Source organism: Heterodontus francisci, chromosome 6 (assembly GCF_036365525.1).
Source record: "Heterodontus francisci isolate sHetFra1 chromosome 6, sHetFra1.hap1, whole genome shotgun sequence".
NCBI classification, from domain to species: Eukaryota; Metazoa; Chordata; class Chondrichthyes; order Heterodontiformes; family Heterodontidae; genus Heterodontus; species Heterodontus francisci.
Window position 1 is genome coordinate 79,890,229 of NC_090376.1, and position 19,954 is coordinate 79,910,182.

At 42.1% G+C, this 19,954-nt stretch overlaps 1 protein-coding gene and 1 long non-coding RNA gene across 4 annotated transcripts in view; one reads left to right on the forward strand and one right to left on the reverse strand.

The window, feature by feature from the left end:
• The window catches only part of LOC137371407 (uncharacterized), a 44,962-nt gene extending 37,368 nt beyond the window's left edge, over window positions 1–7,594 (reverse strand). Inside the window, exon 1 of the long non-coding RNA XR_010975215.1 lies at window positions 7,521–7,594. This is a non-coding gene — a long non-coding RNA (uncharacterized lncRNA). The remainder of the gene's footprint in view (window positions 1–7,520) is intronic.
• Window positions 2,683–19,954, forward strand: part of LOC137371406 (coiled-coil domain-containing protein 81-like) — a 125,571-nt gene continuing 108,299 nt past the window's right edge. For 2 of the 3 annotated variants that reach the window (XM_068033965.1, XM_068033966.1), the window contains exons 1-4: window positions 2,683–2,846; window positions 3,110–3,171; window positions 3,551–3,704; window positions 5,931–6,187. In XM_068033965.1, the coding sequence (XP_067890066.1) occupies window positions 2,768–2,846; window positions 3,110–3,171; window positions 3,551–3,704; window positions 5,931–6,187 (552 nt within the window). In that variant the 5' untranslated portion in view covers window positions 2,683–2,767. The remainder of the gene's footprint in view (window positions 2,847–3,109; window positions 3,172–3,550; window positions 3,705–5,930; window positions 6,188–19,954) is intronic. The other variant, XM_068033967.1, reaches the window with a different exon arrangement.

Consider the following 19,954-nt stretch of genomic DNA (forward strand, 5'->3'; position numbering starts at 1 on the left):
TATGGAAAAGGACAGAGATAGAACAGGAGTTAGAGTTCACAATTGAGGCAAGGCCAAATTTACTAAACTAAGGAGTGATTTAGCAAAAGTGGACTGGAAACAGCTACTTGAAGGTAAATCAGTGTCAGAGCAGTGGTAGGCATTCAAAAGTGAGATTCAAGGAGTTCAGAGTAATATGTTCACACAAAGGAAAAGGGTGAGACAGCCAATCCTAGAGCCCCATTGATGTCAAGGAGCTTACAGGGTAAGATAAGGCAGAAAAGGAAAGCTAATGGCTGACACGAGAACTCAATACGACAGAAAGCTGAGAGGAATATAGAAAGTGAAGGAGTGAAATCAAAAAGGAAATTTGGAAAGCAAAGAGAGGGCATGAAAGAATATTGGCAAGTAAAATCAAGGTGAACCCAAAGATGTTTTATCAATACATTAATATACAGAGGATAACTAAGGGGAGAGTAGGGCCCATAAAAGACCAAAAAGGTAACTTATGTTTAGAGGCGGAAGATGTTGGCATTGTTCTTAATGAATACTTTGCGTCTGTCTTCACAAAAGAGGGGAACGATGCAGATATCATAGTTAAGGAAGAGGGGTGTGAAGTTTTGGATGTGATAAACATAGGGAGAGAGGAAGTATTAATGGGGTAGCATCCTTGAAAGTTGATAAATCACCAGGACCGGATGGAATGTACCCCAGGCTGTTCAAAGAAGCAAGAGAGGAAATAGCCGAAGGTCTGACCATCATTTTCCAGTCCTCAATGGATACAGGTATGGTGCCAGAGGATTAGAGAACTGGTAATATTGTATCTCTGTTTAAAAAGGGAGCGAGGGATAGACCGAATAATTACAGGTCAGTTAGTCCAACCTCGGTAGTGGGCAAATTATTGGAATCTATTCTGAGAGACAGGATAAACTGTCACTTAGAAAGGCAAAGGTTAATCAACGATAGTCATCATGGATTTGTTAAGGGAAGATCTTGTTTGACCAAGTTGATTGAATTTTTTGAAGCAGTAACAAGGAGGATAGATGAGGGTAGTGCAGTTGATGTGGTCTACATGGATTTTAGCAAGGCTTTTGACAAGGTCCCACATGGTTAAAAAAAAATCCCATGGGATCCAGGGAAATGTAGCAAGGTGGATACAAAATTGGCTCAGTGGCAGGAAACAAAGGGTAATTGTTGACGGTGTTTTTGAGATTGGAGGGCTATTTCCAGTGGCGTTCTGCAGGGCTCAGTTCTGGGTCCCCTGCTTTTTTTGGTACATATTAACGATTTGGACATAAATGTAGGGGGCATGATCAAGAAGTTTGCAGACGACACAAAGATTGGCCATGTGGTAGATAGGGATGAGGATAGCTGTAGGCTGCAGGAAGATATTGCTGGTCTGGTCAGATGGGCAGAAAAATGGCAAATGGAATTCAACACGGAAAAGTGAGGTGATGCATTTGGGGAGGTCAAACTAGGCAAAGGAATACACGATTAATGGGAAAATATTGAGAAGTGTAAAGGAAGTGAGGGACCTTGGAGTGAATGTCCACAGATGCCTGAAGGTGGCAGGACAGGTCGATAAGGTGGTTAAGATAGCACATGGAATCCTTTCCTTTATTAGCCAAGGTATAGAATATAAGAGCAGGGAGGTTATGCTGGAACTGTATAACTCATTGGTTAGGCCACAACTTGAGTACTGTGTGCAGTTCTGGTCAGCGCATTACCGAAAGGATGTAATTGCACTAGATAGGGTACAGAGGAGATTAATGAGGACGTTGCCAGGACTGGAAAAATGCAGCTATGAGGCAAGATTGGATAGGCTGGGGTTGTTCTCCTTGGAACAGAGAATGCTGAGGGTAGATCGAATTGAAATGTACAAAATTTTGAGGGGCCTGGTTACACTGGAGGTGAAGGGTCTATTCACCTTAGCAGAGAGGTCAGTGACTCGGGGGCATAGATGTAAAGAGATTGGTTGAAAAATTAGAGGGGAGATGAGGAAAACATTTTCCACACAGAGGGTAGTGGGGGTCTGGAACTCATTGCCCGAAAGGGTAGTTGAGGCAGAAACCCTAAACTCATTGAAAAGGAGACTGGACATGTACCTTAATCTGCAGGGCTATGGACCAAATGCTGGAAGGTGGGATTAGAATGGTGGATCGTTTTTTGGCCGGCACAGACACGATGGGCCAAGTGGCCTCTTTCTGTTCTGTATACTTTCTATCATTCTATGATTCTAGGTGGAAATAGACAGTTTTAGTCATTGCATGGAGAAGTGGTCGGAAGCTAATCTCTGGGTCAAATCTGATACCAAGGTTATGAACAAAACTCAGATAGGTGACAGGGAGAGTAACAATCTGGGAAAAAAATCATAGGGGCATTTAATTTAACTTTTTCACTTGTCATTTCTTCATTGCAAACACATTGGCTTTGGGGAACATGGCTGTTTGACTGCTCCGTTACCTGATTGGATGATTCTTCACGAAGAGGCTGTTCACTTTCCAATTGGTATTGTTGCGATGACGAACGTGGAGAGCAACCAATGGTGACGGTGGAAGTTCAAGTGGGTTAATATAATTGTTTTGAACCCGACTCAAGAAGCCCAAATGACGTAGCCCAAATGACGTCACACTAGGTAACCGAATTGGGGTGAAAGGTCACTTGTCGCGTCTTAGCAACGGCGCTGCCATGAGTCGGTGCTGCGGGAGTGCGGGAAGCAACAGAGGAAAAGGTCACCCGAGAAGAGGGGAAAGCAGGCCTCCGGTGGGCAAAATCAGACAAAGCAACAATGCTGGATACCATACAGTACGCGATCGTCGAAATTGGTAGAAACTGTTTCCTAACTCTCTCCAACCTTTCAGATGAAGGTAAAGATCTGCTCAGTAACAATTCATTGAACTGATTAGTAGCTCAGTCCCTCGTTCCTACTTTACTGATATTAGCTGGAGAAACTGTTTAATTATTGTCTTTGAAACGAATTAATTTTCCTCTCTGGAGTGAATTGCACATAATCGGAGTGCTTGTTTTATAATCGTAATACTATGGGTCGGATGAGCTCAAGAAACGTCAGTTGTCTTTACTTGTAAACTTGTTTTACTAGTTACCTTACTCCAACTTGTTTTCCCATCAGACATTGTGAATATATGGGCAAATGTTTCTGCTTTCGTGGATCGCCATATGTCTCTCCAGAAGGTAAAAAGCGGCCTGCGTTGGAAATCAGACACTGAAGTCGCTGAGTAAACTCATTAATGAAAGGGGAAGCCAGGCAATAAAATTGCATCTTTGAAATGGGGAAGTATCATGTTTTGTTACTGGTCAGAAGGATTAATACGGAAAAACTGATATTTAATACGTCGGTTTATATTTCCCTCCGAATTCGACACGTATATTTGTTGGTTAAAGTAAAAGTTGCAAATATATGTTAACTAAGAATTATGGAATAATACGCCAATAACTTGTTCAAAGTCATCAAGCTCTGGACCTTTAATAGCATTTATGTGAAATATATATTAGCGATCAGCAACAAAAACATGTTTAAAATTACAAATTTGTTTTGTGTCCTGTATTGCAGGGAGTACATATCTCAGGTTTGGGAACTTTTACATTTTCACAGCAAAGATTGGATGTCGGACATAGATTAATTTTAATTCAGAGACCGGTATTTGTGATGTCTGAAAAATTCGTGCAGATTCATGGATTATCACACGCAAAACAACACGTATCAGGTAATAAGCTATCTTAGTGCACTAATAATTAAATGTATGCCAATTAATATGTATAATAGAATAGGGAAATCATGAATTAGGTGTGGTTAGTGATACAGCATCATTTAGATTAGATTAGGTTTAGAGATACAGCACTGAAACAAGCCCTTCGGCCCACCGAGTCTGTGCCGACCATTAACCACCCATTTATACTAATCCTACACTAATCCCATATTCCTACCACATCCTCACCTGTCCCTATATTCCCCTACCACCTACCTATACTAGGGGCAATTTATAATGGCCAATTTACTTATCAACCTGCAAGTCTTTTGGCTGTGGGAGGAAACCGGAGCACCCGGAGGAAACCCACGCAGACACAGGGAGAACTTGCAAACTCCACACAGGCAGTACCCAGAATTGAACCCGGGTCGCTGGAGCTGTGATGCTAACCACTGCGCCACTGTGCCGCCTTAATGCAACAGTGGAGGCAATATTGGGGCATTTGTGGCAATGTGAACCAGATCACAATGCACTAGCCCCAAAATACTGCCTTCCACTGCTTAAGCAAATCCACACTTTTATGCAGAAGTATTAAAAAGGTGAGAAGGTGACAAGACATTTTATCAGGTGAACCAATACAGAGGAAAATATGATTATATCATAGCACTGTACATTCACGACTTTTATGTTTGTTATCTTTTTAAAATGAAAGCTATCAAAAAATCAAAGCTATATTCATGACGATGCAGCAACATTAAGTTCCTGTGGTAGTCAACATGAAGCATTTGCAATGGACTTTCAAAAGTAATCTGTTTCAAGAATACCATCCCTAGTTCAAGATCCCCTTTTCTTCATAGAACTGACTGAATTATTTAAGAGCTATTGTTTAAGATTAACTTTACATTTGAAGAAATTAGTTTTGTTCATTTAGCACCTTGAAGCAACATTTCCTACATTACACCAGTAACTGCATTTAAAAAATAATTAATTTGCTGTAAAGCACTTTGTGATGTCCTCAGATTCTGAAAGGTGCTATATAAATGCACACTGAAAGGGGAGACAAAAACTTAGGCACCCTAAGTATAAGATAGTCATTAATAAATCAAATTAAGAATTCAGGAGAAACTTCTTTGCCCAGATTGGTTAGACTGTGGAGTGTGTGACCACAAAGAGTTGTTGAGGTGAATAGCATAGATGCATTTAAGGGGAACCTAAATAAACACATGAGGAGAAAGGAATAGGAGGTTATGCTGATAGGGTTAATTGAAGATGTTTGGGAGGAGGCTTGCATGGATCATAAACACCCAGTTGGACCGAATGGCCCATTTCTGTGCTGTAAATACTAGGTAACATATAAATCAATATAAATTCTTTCTTTTTCATGATAATATGAAAGAGATATTTTACTCATGTAGCAATATCAATTACATGTTTCTTAAGAGTGGCAATATAAATTGAATAAAAGACAAATAACTACTGTATGATAAAAGTTTGTTTCCCTTCACCTATCAGGTTCATGCTGGCAGCTGCTTCACAACAATTCAGTGTGTTTTCATGCTGCCCAACAGTTTTTTTGTGCTCAGAATTTGAAAATAAGAAATTCCATTTTGAGTATGAAATAGTCTAGAGTCTTTACATCTTTGTAAGAGCTCCACAGTAAAACATGTTACGGGATTTCACAGACTGCCAGATCTCTGGCTCAAGTTCAGGGTCAGTAATTTTAAAACAAGTTCACAGTTACTTCCACAATTTTAATCAAGCTGTAAAAGGGTTAAAAACACTTCAGAATGATTTTTTAATGTAATTTTTACTATATTATTTTTTCTCTTTTCTCTTTTGTTTATTGCTCCAGTTTGCAGTACCTCACCCTAGTGGGCATTCTTCAAATGCATATTTCGACGGTGCATATCAGGAGGTTATATGATTGCTGGGGATGCTGAGTTCCAGCTTAGCCAGGTCACCCAGCATGTACATAGATGCAACTTCAAATAGATGTAATTGAAAACAGTAAAGAGTGGAAACTCAACTTTTTATTGTTACTGAAAATAGTGAAAAATCCCTCTGAAAATATTCTAGCAATTGCCTATTACAGTGTTAGGCTGACACCTAGCATATTGATTGTCTATATCCTGGAAAAAATTGTGATCAGAGGTCACAGAATATCAAAGAAATCCATTGATGTATTTCTTTGTTACCTACTCTTTGTACAAATTTAATCAAGTTTTATCATTTATTTTTCTGTAGGTGACATACCTATTGTTGAATTAAATTTTACATTCCTGGCTCTGGAGAGCCCTTATGATCGGGATACAGTTGAAGGATGTGTCAAAGAGACTTTGCAAATCATGTATCGTTATATCGCCTGTAACCGTAATGTGCATTTCACATTCAAAGATATTGGTGTGCTAACTATACGAAATAACAAGATCAAAATGAAGTTTTTTAGAGAATTTCTTAATTCTATGGATGGTGGTGGAAGTTTAGTGAAAGCCCTTTCAAATGTAAGTACAATAAATATTTTGGAAAAGCAAAATATATTAACGAGAATCTATGTGATTGACCCATTGTAGCTGCTCTGAGTGAAGAAAGAAAGATATTTTAAAACGGCCATGTTGATCAGCTTGATGCTTGGCTTATGAGATGCACACAAGACAAAGTGTGAGACAAAATGAAGAGTCTTGTGGAATTACACTTTGTATGCATGGTGATTTTTTTGTGTTCCTTATTTAATACTTATCAAGGTAAAGGATGGAACATCTTTTCACTTTTGGCCCCCTGTGGTAACATTAAATCTTCTGTTGTCAGGCACAGTATAATCTAGACTCAAACTAAGTTCTGTTTACATTAGTCCAGCAATGTACCTGACTGAACTTCAGATGAGTTTTTTAATTATGTCTGTTTTTTTAATATCTAGTACCATTCAATTTCATTGTGCCTTTTACCTTTTAATTTGTTTTCTCTTTCTCTCCATGGCTGCACCATCCCATTGGTACTGCATCTGTAAGTGATGCCATGAAAGCCATGTTATGTGACTCATTAAATAAAGTGGGATTCCCCCCAACTTTACATGACTTTAGATGACCTGTTGCTCATCTGTTTATTTGAATCATCGCTGAAATTCCTAACATTTGGCATTGGTAAACCTTTTTAACTTCCTTATTATTTCAACTGTTGTTGCCTCCTTTGCACCCCTGATGTCTATTCAATCCCCCAAAAATGATTAATTATAGTCCCACAGCATGTAGGCCTGATGGCCTGCCGGCCTACTGCAATGAGGCCTAATGGCCTTGTCACACCATTTTGTGGATTGGACCCCTCGCACTTCAGCAGGACAACTCACCCGCAACCTACAGTGCAGCAATTTGTGCTTCCCTCACAATAGTATTTAGTTGGATGAACCGTCTCCTCAAGAAAATTAGCTATATGGTGCAAGAGGCCTTCCCACCCATTCTCCTCGCACTGAGAGGAATTTTGTAGATTTTGACTGGTTGTTCTGCAACCTTCCCAATGCTCTCCCTTCTCACTGAGCTTGTTTCTTGTCTCACTCTATACCTTTTCTACCTCTCCATCACCTTCCCATTTCCTCCTTTCTGCCTTCTCCCTTCTCTCTCCATCATCATCTTCTCCTCTCTCTTCTTTCCCTCCCCTCCTTTCCTCCTCCCTTCCTCTTCCTCACTTCTTCCCTCTTATTCCATTCCCCACCTTGGTCCAGTTGTCTCCTAACCCTGCTTGCCCTGACTATAGCACTTGGTCTTGGGTTCCAGTGTGCAACACCTGTTGTCAAATTTTGTCACACATTTTGCTTTGCTTTTTCCACATTGACATGAAAAATACCTGTGCAAAATTGTCATGTTGATTGCATAATCATTGGGTGCCTGTGGAGGACGTTTCTGAACTTAGTTTCTTCAGCAGCCTTAAAAATAAAACATCAAATTTTATGTTAGACATTGGCTTTTACATTTTTTAAACCAAAACTTGAATGCCATATATATTAATTATAAGTTTGAAATGTAAATATTTCTGGTTTTGGATGGCCCTCGGCTGTACCTCAAACTCCCCAGGATGACTAAAGCTACCCTCTGTCCTGCTCCTGATTATTTTGCAGCCATTATCCTGGGCCTACCTGTGGTGTTAGCAGCACTCCCTGACCTGATCCCTATTGACTTAGCTGCCTTCAGAATTCAAAGCCTGATATATCAGCTGGCTTGTAGTAGATCAGCGGATGACCAGGGTAGGTAAGCACAGGTTGCCCACCCACCCCAGACCAAAAGGAAATTGAATGATTTACAGCTGGCATTAGGAAGGCGGCTGGGATTAGACAGAAAACACTGGGCCAGTGACTTGCTAAGATATCGAATAGATTGCCATTATTGGAGGATGGCCAAGAGCAATGAAGAGGTCAGAAGATATCAGAAAATGCGGGAAACATTCAACAGGTCAGGCAGCATTTGGAGAGAGGAAGGTAGGGATAATGTTTCAGGTCTGTGATCCTTCAGAACCAGATGATGTTACAAATGAACTGCTTATATGAAGGAACAGAGCCAGGGAAAAAAGAGGTAGGGAGAAAACAAATGACTGGTCAATGATTAGCTGGAGGACAGGAAATGATGTTTAGAGATGTAGATCCAGCATAAATGTCTTAGCAAGCTACAGTCATTTGCATCTTGGAAGTGATACAGAATGCACATGATGAATTTAGCATATTCCGTATGCAGCATCTCTGCCATTTAAATAGCAGGGCAACAATCTCAATACTAAGGTTTTGGAAAGAGCATTGAGATGATGCTGATAAAAGCTTGACTGCACTATGTGGTGAGAATAGATGAGAATTTACCCCTAAAACAGATTTTTATGGCTGAGTAAAGGAGGTAAATGTAAAAGTGATGGTCAGTACAAATGGTTCATTGGGACATTAAAGCTGTGCAATGGATGTCTGAGAATGTATTGCCACTCACTAGTTGGGCTATGTTCTGCGTTTACAAAGGAATGCACAGTTTGAAAGCCAGTAGTTGTAGGAAGGCTCACCTGAAAGGTCAGTTTGCTAGTGATGGCTGCTGGTTGGTTGGTTGGCATCCTTCTATCTACAAAAGATGATGGACATGCAGCAAACAATCCATTTCGGTGGGGTGTCTTCTCTTGGTGCACCTTTGCTGATGGCTGTGAAGACCAATCCTTGAGAAGCAGGTTCTGCCACAAGTGCTGCATGTGAAGCTGCCAAGTGATGCTGTGAGTTGTTATTTTTGATGTTGGCGCCTGTTGCCAAGCTGCTGTAGCAACTGGTCGTCGTGGTAGTGCACATCAGTCCACAGAGTGTGTTATCATTTCCCTCTTTTGCCAGCTAGTGACTCACAGATGTGATAGTCGACATAAGGGCTTTCCTGTCATGCTTGCATGCATCCTTGAAGTGGAGCTTTGAGTGCTCCACTGGTCATCTGGCTCTGGCTACCTCAACATACAGAAGGTCGTTGGGTATGCGACTGTCTTCTATCCTGCGGACGTGCCTCTGTTTGATTAATGCCAACACACTTGGGAGCTCTGCCTTTGAAAGGACTGCTGCATTAGTGATTTTGTTCTGCCAGGATATACCCATAATGCGCCGCAGACAGCAAAGATGGAAATTATTGAGCTTCTTTTCCTGGTAGCTGTAAGTCGCCCATGTTTCACAGCCATACATCAAGGTGCTGAGAACACATGCCTTCTAAACCATCAGCTTGGTCCTAAGGGTCAGCTTGGTGTTTGTTACCCACATGCGTGTTTTGCGAGTCGGCCAAAGGTGGTAGCTGCTTTCCCTATGCGTGTATTGAGCACTGCATCAAGGGACAGATTGTCTGTCACCATGGACCCAAGGTGGCAGAATTTGCTAACCACTTCCACTGGGGTATTATTTAGTGTGATCGGGGTGGAAATGCAACACCTTGTCCCATGACCACGGTTTTCTTGACGTTTATAGTCAAGGAGAACAAGTTACAGGCACAAGAGACACAGTCCATGAGTCTTTGTAGCTGAGTTTCTATGTGAGTGACTAGCCCAGCAACATCAGTGTAGAGGAGTTCTCTATCAGGACGCGATGTGTTTTTGTCTTCGCCTTCAGTCTTGATAGATTGTAAAGCTTGCCATTTACTTTATTGTCAGTTTAAATACGGTCTCCCACCTACCCCTAATGAGTAATCGATATCTAAATAGCCCTTTCCAGCCAAAAAAATTAAAATTTTGATGCCGACCTTTCCCCCTGAACTTTCTGCACTTTACCCTTCAACCCCTTCCCACCATCCGCTCCACCAACTGTATACGTTTTTGCCATTCTCACCCCCTCCTGCCCTGAAAACTTCACTCCTCCCCCCTACCCACCAATGTTCCGTCTCGTATCTTCGAACGGCGATCTAAAGGTGCGGGACTTCTGGCAACTGGCCGTAATATCGCCGTGGGAGTGCTGTTGCGACGAGGTAAGTAATTATGGTTTCATTAACACTTACTTAAATATTTAAATAAAGTTTCTGTCACTGAATGGAGGTGGGGGTCGGTGGCACCACGAGGCCTTGCTACCGCCGGCAAAATCGGATGGGCCCTTCCTGGCATCGAGGCTCGTGGTGGGCCTCTCCCAGAGGTATTTTCCGGGCCCCCCTGCCATGACCCCCGATGCGGGGGCTGGTAAGTCTGCAAGTAAATGGAGTCTTTTAAGTATGACCTAGCAAAGTCCTTTCCCATGACGCTAAGGAGTGAGATACCTCTTTAGTTGTTGTAGTTTCCTCTGTCACCTTTACAGTTACAAATATTGAACAGGTTTTGTGCATGCATTATCTTCCTAGCAATCTACATGTCCAAATGCAAACATGAACATAACCCAAGCTTTCTATCACATCTATGTTAACACCATCATGACAACATATATTTCAACACAAGATGCATTTCCATTTCACAAATGGTATACAAAGGCTGCTTACAGTGCTGAAAGAAAAGATCGAATCAGTTTGCCAAAAAGGTAAGTTTTTGATAAAATCTCCCACTATCAAGCTATGATCTGTCATTTAATTGTGGATGGGACAGCCAGAGACAGTAACATAGTAAATGGCAATGACAGGCTTCAATTCCTTTACTGCTTGCAAATTCTAGTTTCTCCATCTAGTGACAATAGCACAACAAAATCGTTTTTTACATGGCAGGGTATTTTTAGACTCAGCAATTAACATGTTAAGTAACCATAGAGCAGCAGTCAAAAAGAAAAGGCTGAACTATATTGCTAAAGCAATAGAAAATAAATATGGTGATTTCATGTTGCAAATGCACTTCTAGTACTGTGGACTATTTTGATAACTGAAAACATTAATGGCTTGGAGATATTGCAGAGGAAATCCAAATGACTTATCCCAAGTGTCAAAGGATTGAGTTATGAGGAAAAACTGGAGAACTTTGGGTTCTTTAGCCAAGAAAGGAAGCAACTGAGAAGAAATTTTAATAGAGGTATGCAAGATAATAAACCATGTACAAAAGGTGGTTACTGTAAGCAAAGCTTGACAAGACAGGAAGACACTTATATCTTCAGATATTCAAAAGTACTTCACAACCTATGAATTATTTCTGAAATGCAGCCATTGCAATAAAGGAAAACTGGTGAAAGGCAAATTTGGGACAGTCAGGAAGTTTTCCTTTGAACAAAATGTGATAAACCTTTGCTGAAGTCATTTAAAAGACAGATGAATATTGTAGAGGGCCATAGGAAAATAGAAGGGAAAACTCTGGGTTTTTCTAGGTGAATGAGCTAAGATGAACCAAATGGTTTTCCTCTCTATATGATATTATAATAGCTGATCTTATTGTTTCTTAGCCCCAGCTATTGCATGTTGCTGCCTAAGAGGAAATGAGAAAACTTGTTTCCTTGTTATTATATAATGTTTGTAAAGATTTGTAGGGGTTATAATATGTAATCTATAATGCACTTTAGTATGTTTTGAATTTTAGAAAGTGTCAATTCTGGGTGGTTGCCCTCTATGGTGTATCTCTCATCCTGCCAGGTAGACCTTCTACAATATGTGCAGCTGCCATCTGCCCTGTTCTGATTTTGCGTGATTTCCCCCAATACTTGGAGTTGCCTTGGTATCTTAATCCTGTTGTCCTGCTTCTTTATGCGGTGCCAACATTCATTCCCTTGGATCTAATCGCACTTTTTTTTATTCATTTATGGGATGTGGGGGGTCGCTGGCATGACCGGCATTTATTGTTCATCCCCAATTAACCTGGACCAGGTGGTGGTGGTGAGCTGCCCGCTTGCTGTTAAGGAGGAAGTTCTAGGATTTTGTCCCAACAACAGTGAAGGAACAACGATATAGTTCCAAGTCAGGGTGGTATGTGACTGGGAGGGGAACTTGCAGGTGGTGGTTTCCCTTGCGTCTACTGCCCTTGTCATTCTAGGTCAGGGGGTGAGCAAACGTTTTGGCCTGAGGGTCACACCTGTGTATGAAAATTGTATGGCAGGCCATAAATGTTCAAGAAATGAACAATTCATGTTCAAATAGGGATAACACAAATTTTGTTTTAAAATCAACACTGTTAAAATAATACTGTTGAACAATGCACTGTTAGAAAATTGCGTACTTCAGTTGCTGGTTGATTCTACCGCACAATTGTATTGCTACTGTCAGAATACAAATTTATATCTAAAAATTTTCAGTGTAATGCACTATGTAAAAGTTTGGTGGGTTTCCTGTTTATTGATGATGTCTTTACGTTTAAATCTGCAATTAGCTTTGTTGAATCATCAGTAATTCTCCATTTGACAGCGGCAATAACCAAAATATATTCAAACTATTTTAGCTTCAAAGTAAACCAGAAGTTATTAAGCAGTTTCTTTGTTAATCAATTTAATTCTGAAGAAATATTAAAATAAAGATAAATTTTGGTAGAAATAAACATAAATCTTACTCGTTATAACGATACAATCATAACGATACATTACAACAATGAAACCAAACTTGCCCTCTTTTTCACGCTCTCTGCCGAATGTGAACAATGGAGTTTGTCACCCCTCTTTACAATGACATCAAATTCCGTTATCATTCTTGTTGTGGAAATCCGCAATAAAGAGCTGTGATGCTGGGATATGTAGCGAGACTTATTGCATTTCAGCAGGGAAAATATTTGTTCGCATACATAGGTGGAGTCGAATCAAACAAGGATTTGCTCTGCCACGTTGCGGATATTTGGGAACTTAGTTTCACTCAAGCAGGCATAAAAATTGTCCAGTTGTTCTGAATTGGATTTTCCCTTTATGGTGGAATCACACTGGAGATCATTCTTGCGGGGCTTTCTCATAGTCAAACGACAGCGGGCATGACACCAGCTCTAATGCCTTCTCTATCTTCTAAAAGTCAGAGAATATATGAGTAAATTCTCCATGCAAATCATTCAAAATTTTGCTGTATTTCTTTGTCTGCTCTGGCGTCACTTCCAGGTATTTCAGTGTTGGAAAGTGAACAAACTCCGCTCTTCATTTGTTTTGAAAACAAGACTAACTTGACCTTGAAAGCTTTCACACTAGAATATAATTCGTGTACGAACACATTCTTGCCTTGCAGTTTTACATTAAATTCAATGTGATAAGATATTCACACCAAAAGCGAGGTCACACAACTCATTGGAATTCCTTAATTCAGGGAAGTCATTTTCTTTCCCCTGCATCTCCAGAAAATTGCAAATTTGATCTCTAAGCTTCCACACTTCCTGGAATACTTTTCCTAGGCTAAGCCAGCGGACATTTGTATGATAAAGTAAGTCCTGACGTCGCCGTCAGTTTCTTCAAGAACGGAAATGAATTGCCAATGACTAAATGCCCTCACTCTTATGTAGTTCACTATTTTCACCACTGTGAACAACATGATCAATGTCCAGGACATTTTTGATGTAAACTACAATGCAGAGAAAATACCTCTTTCTAAGGGTCTTCTTCTTTTATTTTGTCCTCAATTCTTTTTAAAAGCCCTACATTTTCCCCAGTTACATTTGGTGATCCATCTGTGGTCACGTTTGCCTGTTTACTCCAGAGGAGCTTTCATTGATTCTATTGATACATTGCTCCGTGATTTCAAATTTGTCGTTAATTCCTCTGACAAAAATGAGGACCTATTCTGCTGCTGCTGAAGGCCCACAGAGTCTCACGGATGCCCATGTAGCACAGTGTAGTGCCACACAACATGATGGAGGATGTTCTCAGTGTGAAGATGGGACTTTGTTTCCTGCAGTAGTCAGTCCTACCAATACTGTCTTGGACAGATGCATCTGTGACTGGTAGATTGGTGAGGACAAGGTCAAGTAAGTTTTACCCTCTTTTTGTTTCTCATCACTTGCCGCAGGCCTGTCTGGCAGATATGTCCTTCAGGACTCAGCCAGCCCTGCTACTCTTGGTGATTGGACATTGAGGTCCCCCACCCATAGTACATTTTGTGCCCTTGCTACCCTCAGTGCTTCTTCCAAGTGATGTTCAACATGAAGGAGCACTGATTCATTAGCTGAGGGAAGGCAGTTGGTGGTAATCAGCAGGAAGTTTCCTTGCCCAGGTTTGACCTGATGCCAAGAGACTTCATGGGATCTGTAATCAATATTGAGGACTCCCAGGGCCACTCCCTCCCAACTGTATACCACTGTGTCACCACTTCTGGTTAGTCTTCCCTTTTGGTGGGACAGAACATACCCAGGGATGGTGCTGGAAGGGTCTGGGATACTGGCTGTAAGGTATGATTTGGTGAGTATGACTATGTCAAGTTGTTCCTTGATTATTGGTAGTGACTATTGCTCCTGCTGCCCTAAGAATTGGCAAGTGCCAGTTTCCCAGTAAATCCGGTGGCTTGGGGGTGGTGATTGATCAGACACCAAATAGCAGACAGAGGTCCAAGTATGATGGTAGATCTGTTTAAAGTTTGATTTAGAGATACAGCACTGAAACAGGCCCTTCGGCCCACTGAGTCTGTGCCGACCATTAACCACCCATTTATACTAATCCTACACTAATCCCATATTCCTAACACATCCTCACCTGTCCCTATATTTCCCTACCACCTACCTATACTAGGGGCAATTTATAATGGCCAATTTACCTATCAACCTGCAAGTCTTTTGGCCGTGGGAGGAAACCGGAGCACCCGGAGGAAACCCACGCAGACACAGGGAGAACTTGCAAACTCCATACAGGCAGTACCCAGAATTGAACCCGGGTCGCTGGAGCTGTGAGGCTGTGGTGCTAACCACTGCGCCACTGTGCTGCCCTGTCTGTTGTCTGTTTTCTGATATCCATATTAGCCCTGACTCTTAACTAAGCAGATTTTGGGTGGGTGGGTCTGTAGTGAAGTGAGTTCTATGTAATGTATTTTTCTTATATATAATTTATCTAATGATGTAGGGTTCTCAAATATATAAAAAATGTATTGGCGTTCCTTGCAATATATTCTTATACAGGTTCTCAGATTTATATTGACGCAACATAATCTTGATGTAGGAGTTATCTACTATATATGTGTTCTATAAAATATAATGATACAGATGTCTCCTAATGATACATGGGTTCTCCAATATACTGATGTTGGGTTCCCTGTAGTGATACAGCTGTCAAGCACCTGCTGAAATTTTCTTCCAAATGCTCCTGTACTTTTGTAATTGTTTTTCCTGTCCACCCTGTCTTATTAGATCTACCTGGAGATACATTGCCTGTAGAAAGAAATGACTACAAGATTTATTTTTTTCTTTCATTCCGTAAAAACTATTTATTTCATTTCTATTTGTTTTTCATATAGAGGCTGAATATCATCATGGCTTACTTTACTCCTGGTCCCTTCTTCCAATTCTACCCTACCAGCTTCGTTACACTTAGCTGTTTTTTTTTTCATCCTTATAGATCATCGGCTTGGTCCCCTCACTTGTAATAAACTCTTTATTGGTTATGAAGAAAGAAGAATAGCAAGAGTTTTTTTTGGAAGCTAAAGTGCATGGAATGGGGCTGGTGAGAAACTGGACTGTAGAGGAGGGGGCACGGACAGGCTTATAAAACAGCATTGGGTATAAGTGGTGTGGGCAGTGGGAATAGAGCTAGAGGGCAGAAGCTCTAGCTAACATTTATCTCTTAACTAATGCCACCAAAAACAAATGAACTCATCATTTGTCTCTTTTTTTTGGTTTGCAGATGTGTGTGCCAACAAAATAAAGCAGTGACATCACAAAAGTAATTCATTCAATGTAAAGTACTTTGGGGACATGAAAGCCACAATATAAATCTATGTTCTTTTATTTCTTTCCAACCTTTCTGCTTGTGTATATCTTTTAGCAATGCCACCATACATCTCCTTCTCTAGTAACATCCTCCCGAATTTCACCGTGTGTAATTTGTTCCCACAATCTCTTTCTTATTTCTTTGTCTGTCCCCAAAGATGTAAGTAAAAGCCTTGGGACCCCAATATATTACCTTTTTCCCAGCTCTTCTAATGTTTCTCCCCACTGTTTCCCTCCAGTGTCTGTCTGCAATAATATCTTACCCCATCTCTCTGTTCTAGGTTTTAATCTAGATATCGGTCCTATACTTCCCCCAAGACGTGTATTCCTGTCTTGCTCCCCCATGTCTCTATACTCCTCCATACTACTACCCAGGTTTCTCCTATCTTTCCTCCATTTCTGTATATCTGTCTGTCTCCACATCTCACTCTTCCCCTTTTCTGTTTGCAGTAATGTACTGCGCCACCTGTCTCTCCCAGGTTTTCTTTGACCCGTTTCAGTTGTGTTTTCTTCATCTCTGTATCCATGTATCCCTTTGCCTCTATCTATATCTGCAACAAAGTCCTTGCCCACTCTTTTCCATGGCTTGAAAAAAAATTAAGCAGGTTGGCTTGTGGAATTCTGGTTGTGAAGGCAGTTCCAAAAGGCTGAGGGAAATAAGGAAATTGCCCATCTACCCCAACAAGGTCCTCATCCGAGTTTCCTGCAGCAGAACTCATCTACGATCTCGCCCTCCGGGAGGTCGCACATGAGCTGGCCTATTCCTCTGTCCTGGTTGCAAGCCACTCATGCCCAGTGACTCACCAGTATAGATCCAGACTCTATACCAACCTCTAAGGTACATACTGTGTCAGTATCTGAGCTGGTGGCTGTGCATATGTTAAGTGCTGGTGCTTCTTCCTCAAAGGTCTGCTGTTACTCTTGCCCTTCCTCCTGAGACTGCAGTGGCTGACCAGGGGACAATTCTTGACTATCTGCAAGCACCAAAGTATAAGGGGAGGGTAGAGGTGTGGGAAGGGTGGGTAGGGAAGAAAGCAGTAGGTCCACAGTCACACAATCAGCAGTTTCCATTTCATGGTCTCTCTCAGGATAAGGGTGAGGAGTGAGTGGAGAAAGTGCATAAGGCAGCAACTTAACATCATTCTGTATGGCCTTGGCAGCATCGGGTGCCACTGGTTCTGTGGCATTGGTGCCGATAATTCTATGCACATATTCTCCAGGGCACTGAGGGTATGCAGGCGTACTGTTCCTCCCCCTTCTGTTGTGGACCACCTTCTACTGCAAGAAAGAGGGCAGAATGTCAGTAACTGTGATTCAGTGTGGTTGGGTGGTGCGCATGCCATATCTGAATAGCTGTAGGTTTGTGGAGGCATGTAGACGAATGGAGCACAAATCTGCTGTACTTTCTCAGGATGACAGCATCCGTGCTCCCACCACTGCCTTTGCTGTTGCCTCTCAGCCAGCCAGACCTATCTGCTGTCACCCATGCCAAGGTGATACATTCCAAAGCCAGGTTCTCAAGAATCAGAGCTGTTTGAGGAGGTTCTTCAAGGCCATCTGCAGTCTCTCCCAGTGAAAGTCAGCAGCCTTCCACCAGCCATGCTTCAGCCACTTGGATGGCACTGCAGAGGATCTCTAGACCAGGCCTTGGGTACCTGCATGCCAGGCACTAAGGGGATGCACAAGTGTGATTAGTTCTGGGTTTTTGTATCATTCATGTATTGCTGGATAGGTACCCAAAAACGCCTCGAGTGTCAGATGTCTTTTACAAACGAGCGATCTTTATTTACGAGCATGCAAGGAGAAGTCCTACTCTCACGAATGATTGCAGGGGTTCTTCTAATACATTGTTCCAGTAGTCATTTTATACAGTTTTACAGGAGGTTTACTTGATAAAACTGCTTTTTAATTACATCATCTCCCATCTATTGCCTTCCCTGATCTCATCCTGCCTTGGTTATATTATTCACCTCGTCAACCGCTTGATTACCCTATTCATTGGATTCTTAGGCTATTCATAGGATTCGGGTGTCTCCCTCCTGAGCTCGTAACCTTCTGATTAGGTATTCAAATAATTTGTGTGTCTAGCAGGCAAGCTTTCTCAAATTACAGGGACCTAAGTTATGCCAGTCTCCCTACTGCCTTTAATGAATGTTGTTGAATCAGGACCTCCCCGAGCAATCTAAGCAGCGAAACCTTTGGTTTAGGAGACTAATATCTTGCTCCACAGTGTTGCAGATGGTTCCATGGCTTACATTGAAGGCCCTCTGACCTCGCTTGGTGGGATGGTGGAAGGGGGTCATGAGCCATGTATGGAGGGTCTAGCCCTTGTGGCCGAGCGGCTATCCTTTGGAGCATTTCGGAGGCCTGAAGATGGTCAGTATTGCGAACTAATATAGGATAAAAGCATTGTGGATGCTTCCAGTACAGCATGCAATCAATGAGATGAATTTCTTGGTGTAGTTGCACACCAATTGCATGCTGAGAGAGTGGAAACCCTTGTAGTTGTGGTATTGCTCCTCGTTGACGTGGGGGGCCTGCAGAACCACATGCATGCAATCAATGGCACCTGCACTAGGGGGAGTCCCGCTATCCTGGTGAATCCATGTGCCTTTCATTCTGGTGTTCCCTGCTTAGGAACAAGAGGATGAAGTCCCCTCTCCTTCTGTACAGTGCTTCTGTTTCCTCCTTGTTGCTTCTATGCAGGGCGAACTGCAATACATTGCTGAGGTTGCTTGGTCCTGCCTGGAAGGATCCCATGGCGTAAAATGTAAGGACGATGGTGAACTTCACAGCCACTGGGTGGGCGATCCTCACACTGATTTGAGGCTCCAGGCAGTCATGAAAGAGTTGACATAACTCCATGACAACCTCCTTTGAAGTTATAGCCTGCTCAGGCACTGTTCCTGGCTCATTGCTATGAAGGAGTGGTGCTTCTAGAAGACGGTTTATGGGTAGGGCTTTCTATGGAGAACCCTCCTTCTCCTCCCTCTCAGAGGTTCCCCTCCCTGCCTCCTCCTCTGCATGGCTTGTTCATGTTGCAGAGCAAGTGGTACTGCAACTACTGCCCCCATACCTATGGAAAGGCAATGCTATTTTCTGCCTTTTTGTGGTCAGCAAAAACCTCCAAATTGCTCCAGCAACTCACCACAGAGCTTCCACAAACTTTGTTGATAGGGTGAGATGAGGTAGGAGGTGGTTCATAGAACATAGGACAGTACAGCACAGTACAGGCCCTTTGGCCCACGATGTTGTGCCGAACCTTTATACTACTCTAATATCAAACTAACTACCTACCCTTCATTCTACTATCATCCATGTACCTATCCAAGAGTCGCTTAAATGTCCCTAATGTATCTGCTTCTACTATCACCGCTGGCAGCGCATTCCACGCACCCACCACTCTGTGTAAAGAACCTACCTCTGACATCTCCCCTAAACCTTCCTCCAATCACCTTAAAATCATGCCCCCTGGTGATAGCCCTTTCCACCCTGGGAAAAAGTCTCTGGCTATCCACTCTATCTATGCCTCTCATCATCTTGTACCCCTCTATCAAGTCACCTCTCATCCTTCTTCGCTCCAATGAGAAAAGCCCTAGCTCCCTCAATCTTTCTTCGTTAGACATGGCCTCCAGTCCAGGCAGCATCCTGGTAAATCTCCTCTGCACCCTCTCTAAAGCTTCCACATCCTTCCTATAATGAGGCGATCAGAACTAAACACAATATTCCAAGTGTGGTCGAAGCAGGGCCTTATAGAGCTGCAGCATAACCTCGCGGCTCTTAAACTCAATCCCCCTGTTAATAAAAGCCAACACACCATACGCCTTCTTAACAACCCTATCAACTTGGGTGGCAACTTTGAGCGATCTATGGACATGGATCCCAAGATCCCTCTGTTCCTCCACACTACCAAGAATCCTGTCTTTAAGCCTGTATTCTGCATTCAAATTCGACCTTCCAAAATGAATCACTTCACACTTTTCCAAGTGGAGCATAAAGATGGACTTAGGCCTGAGCTG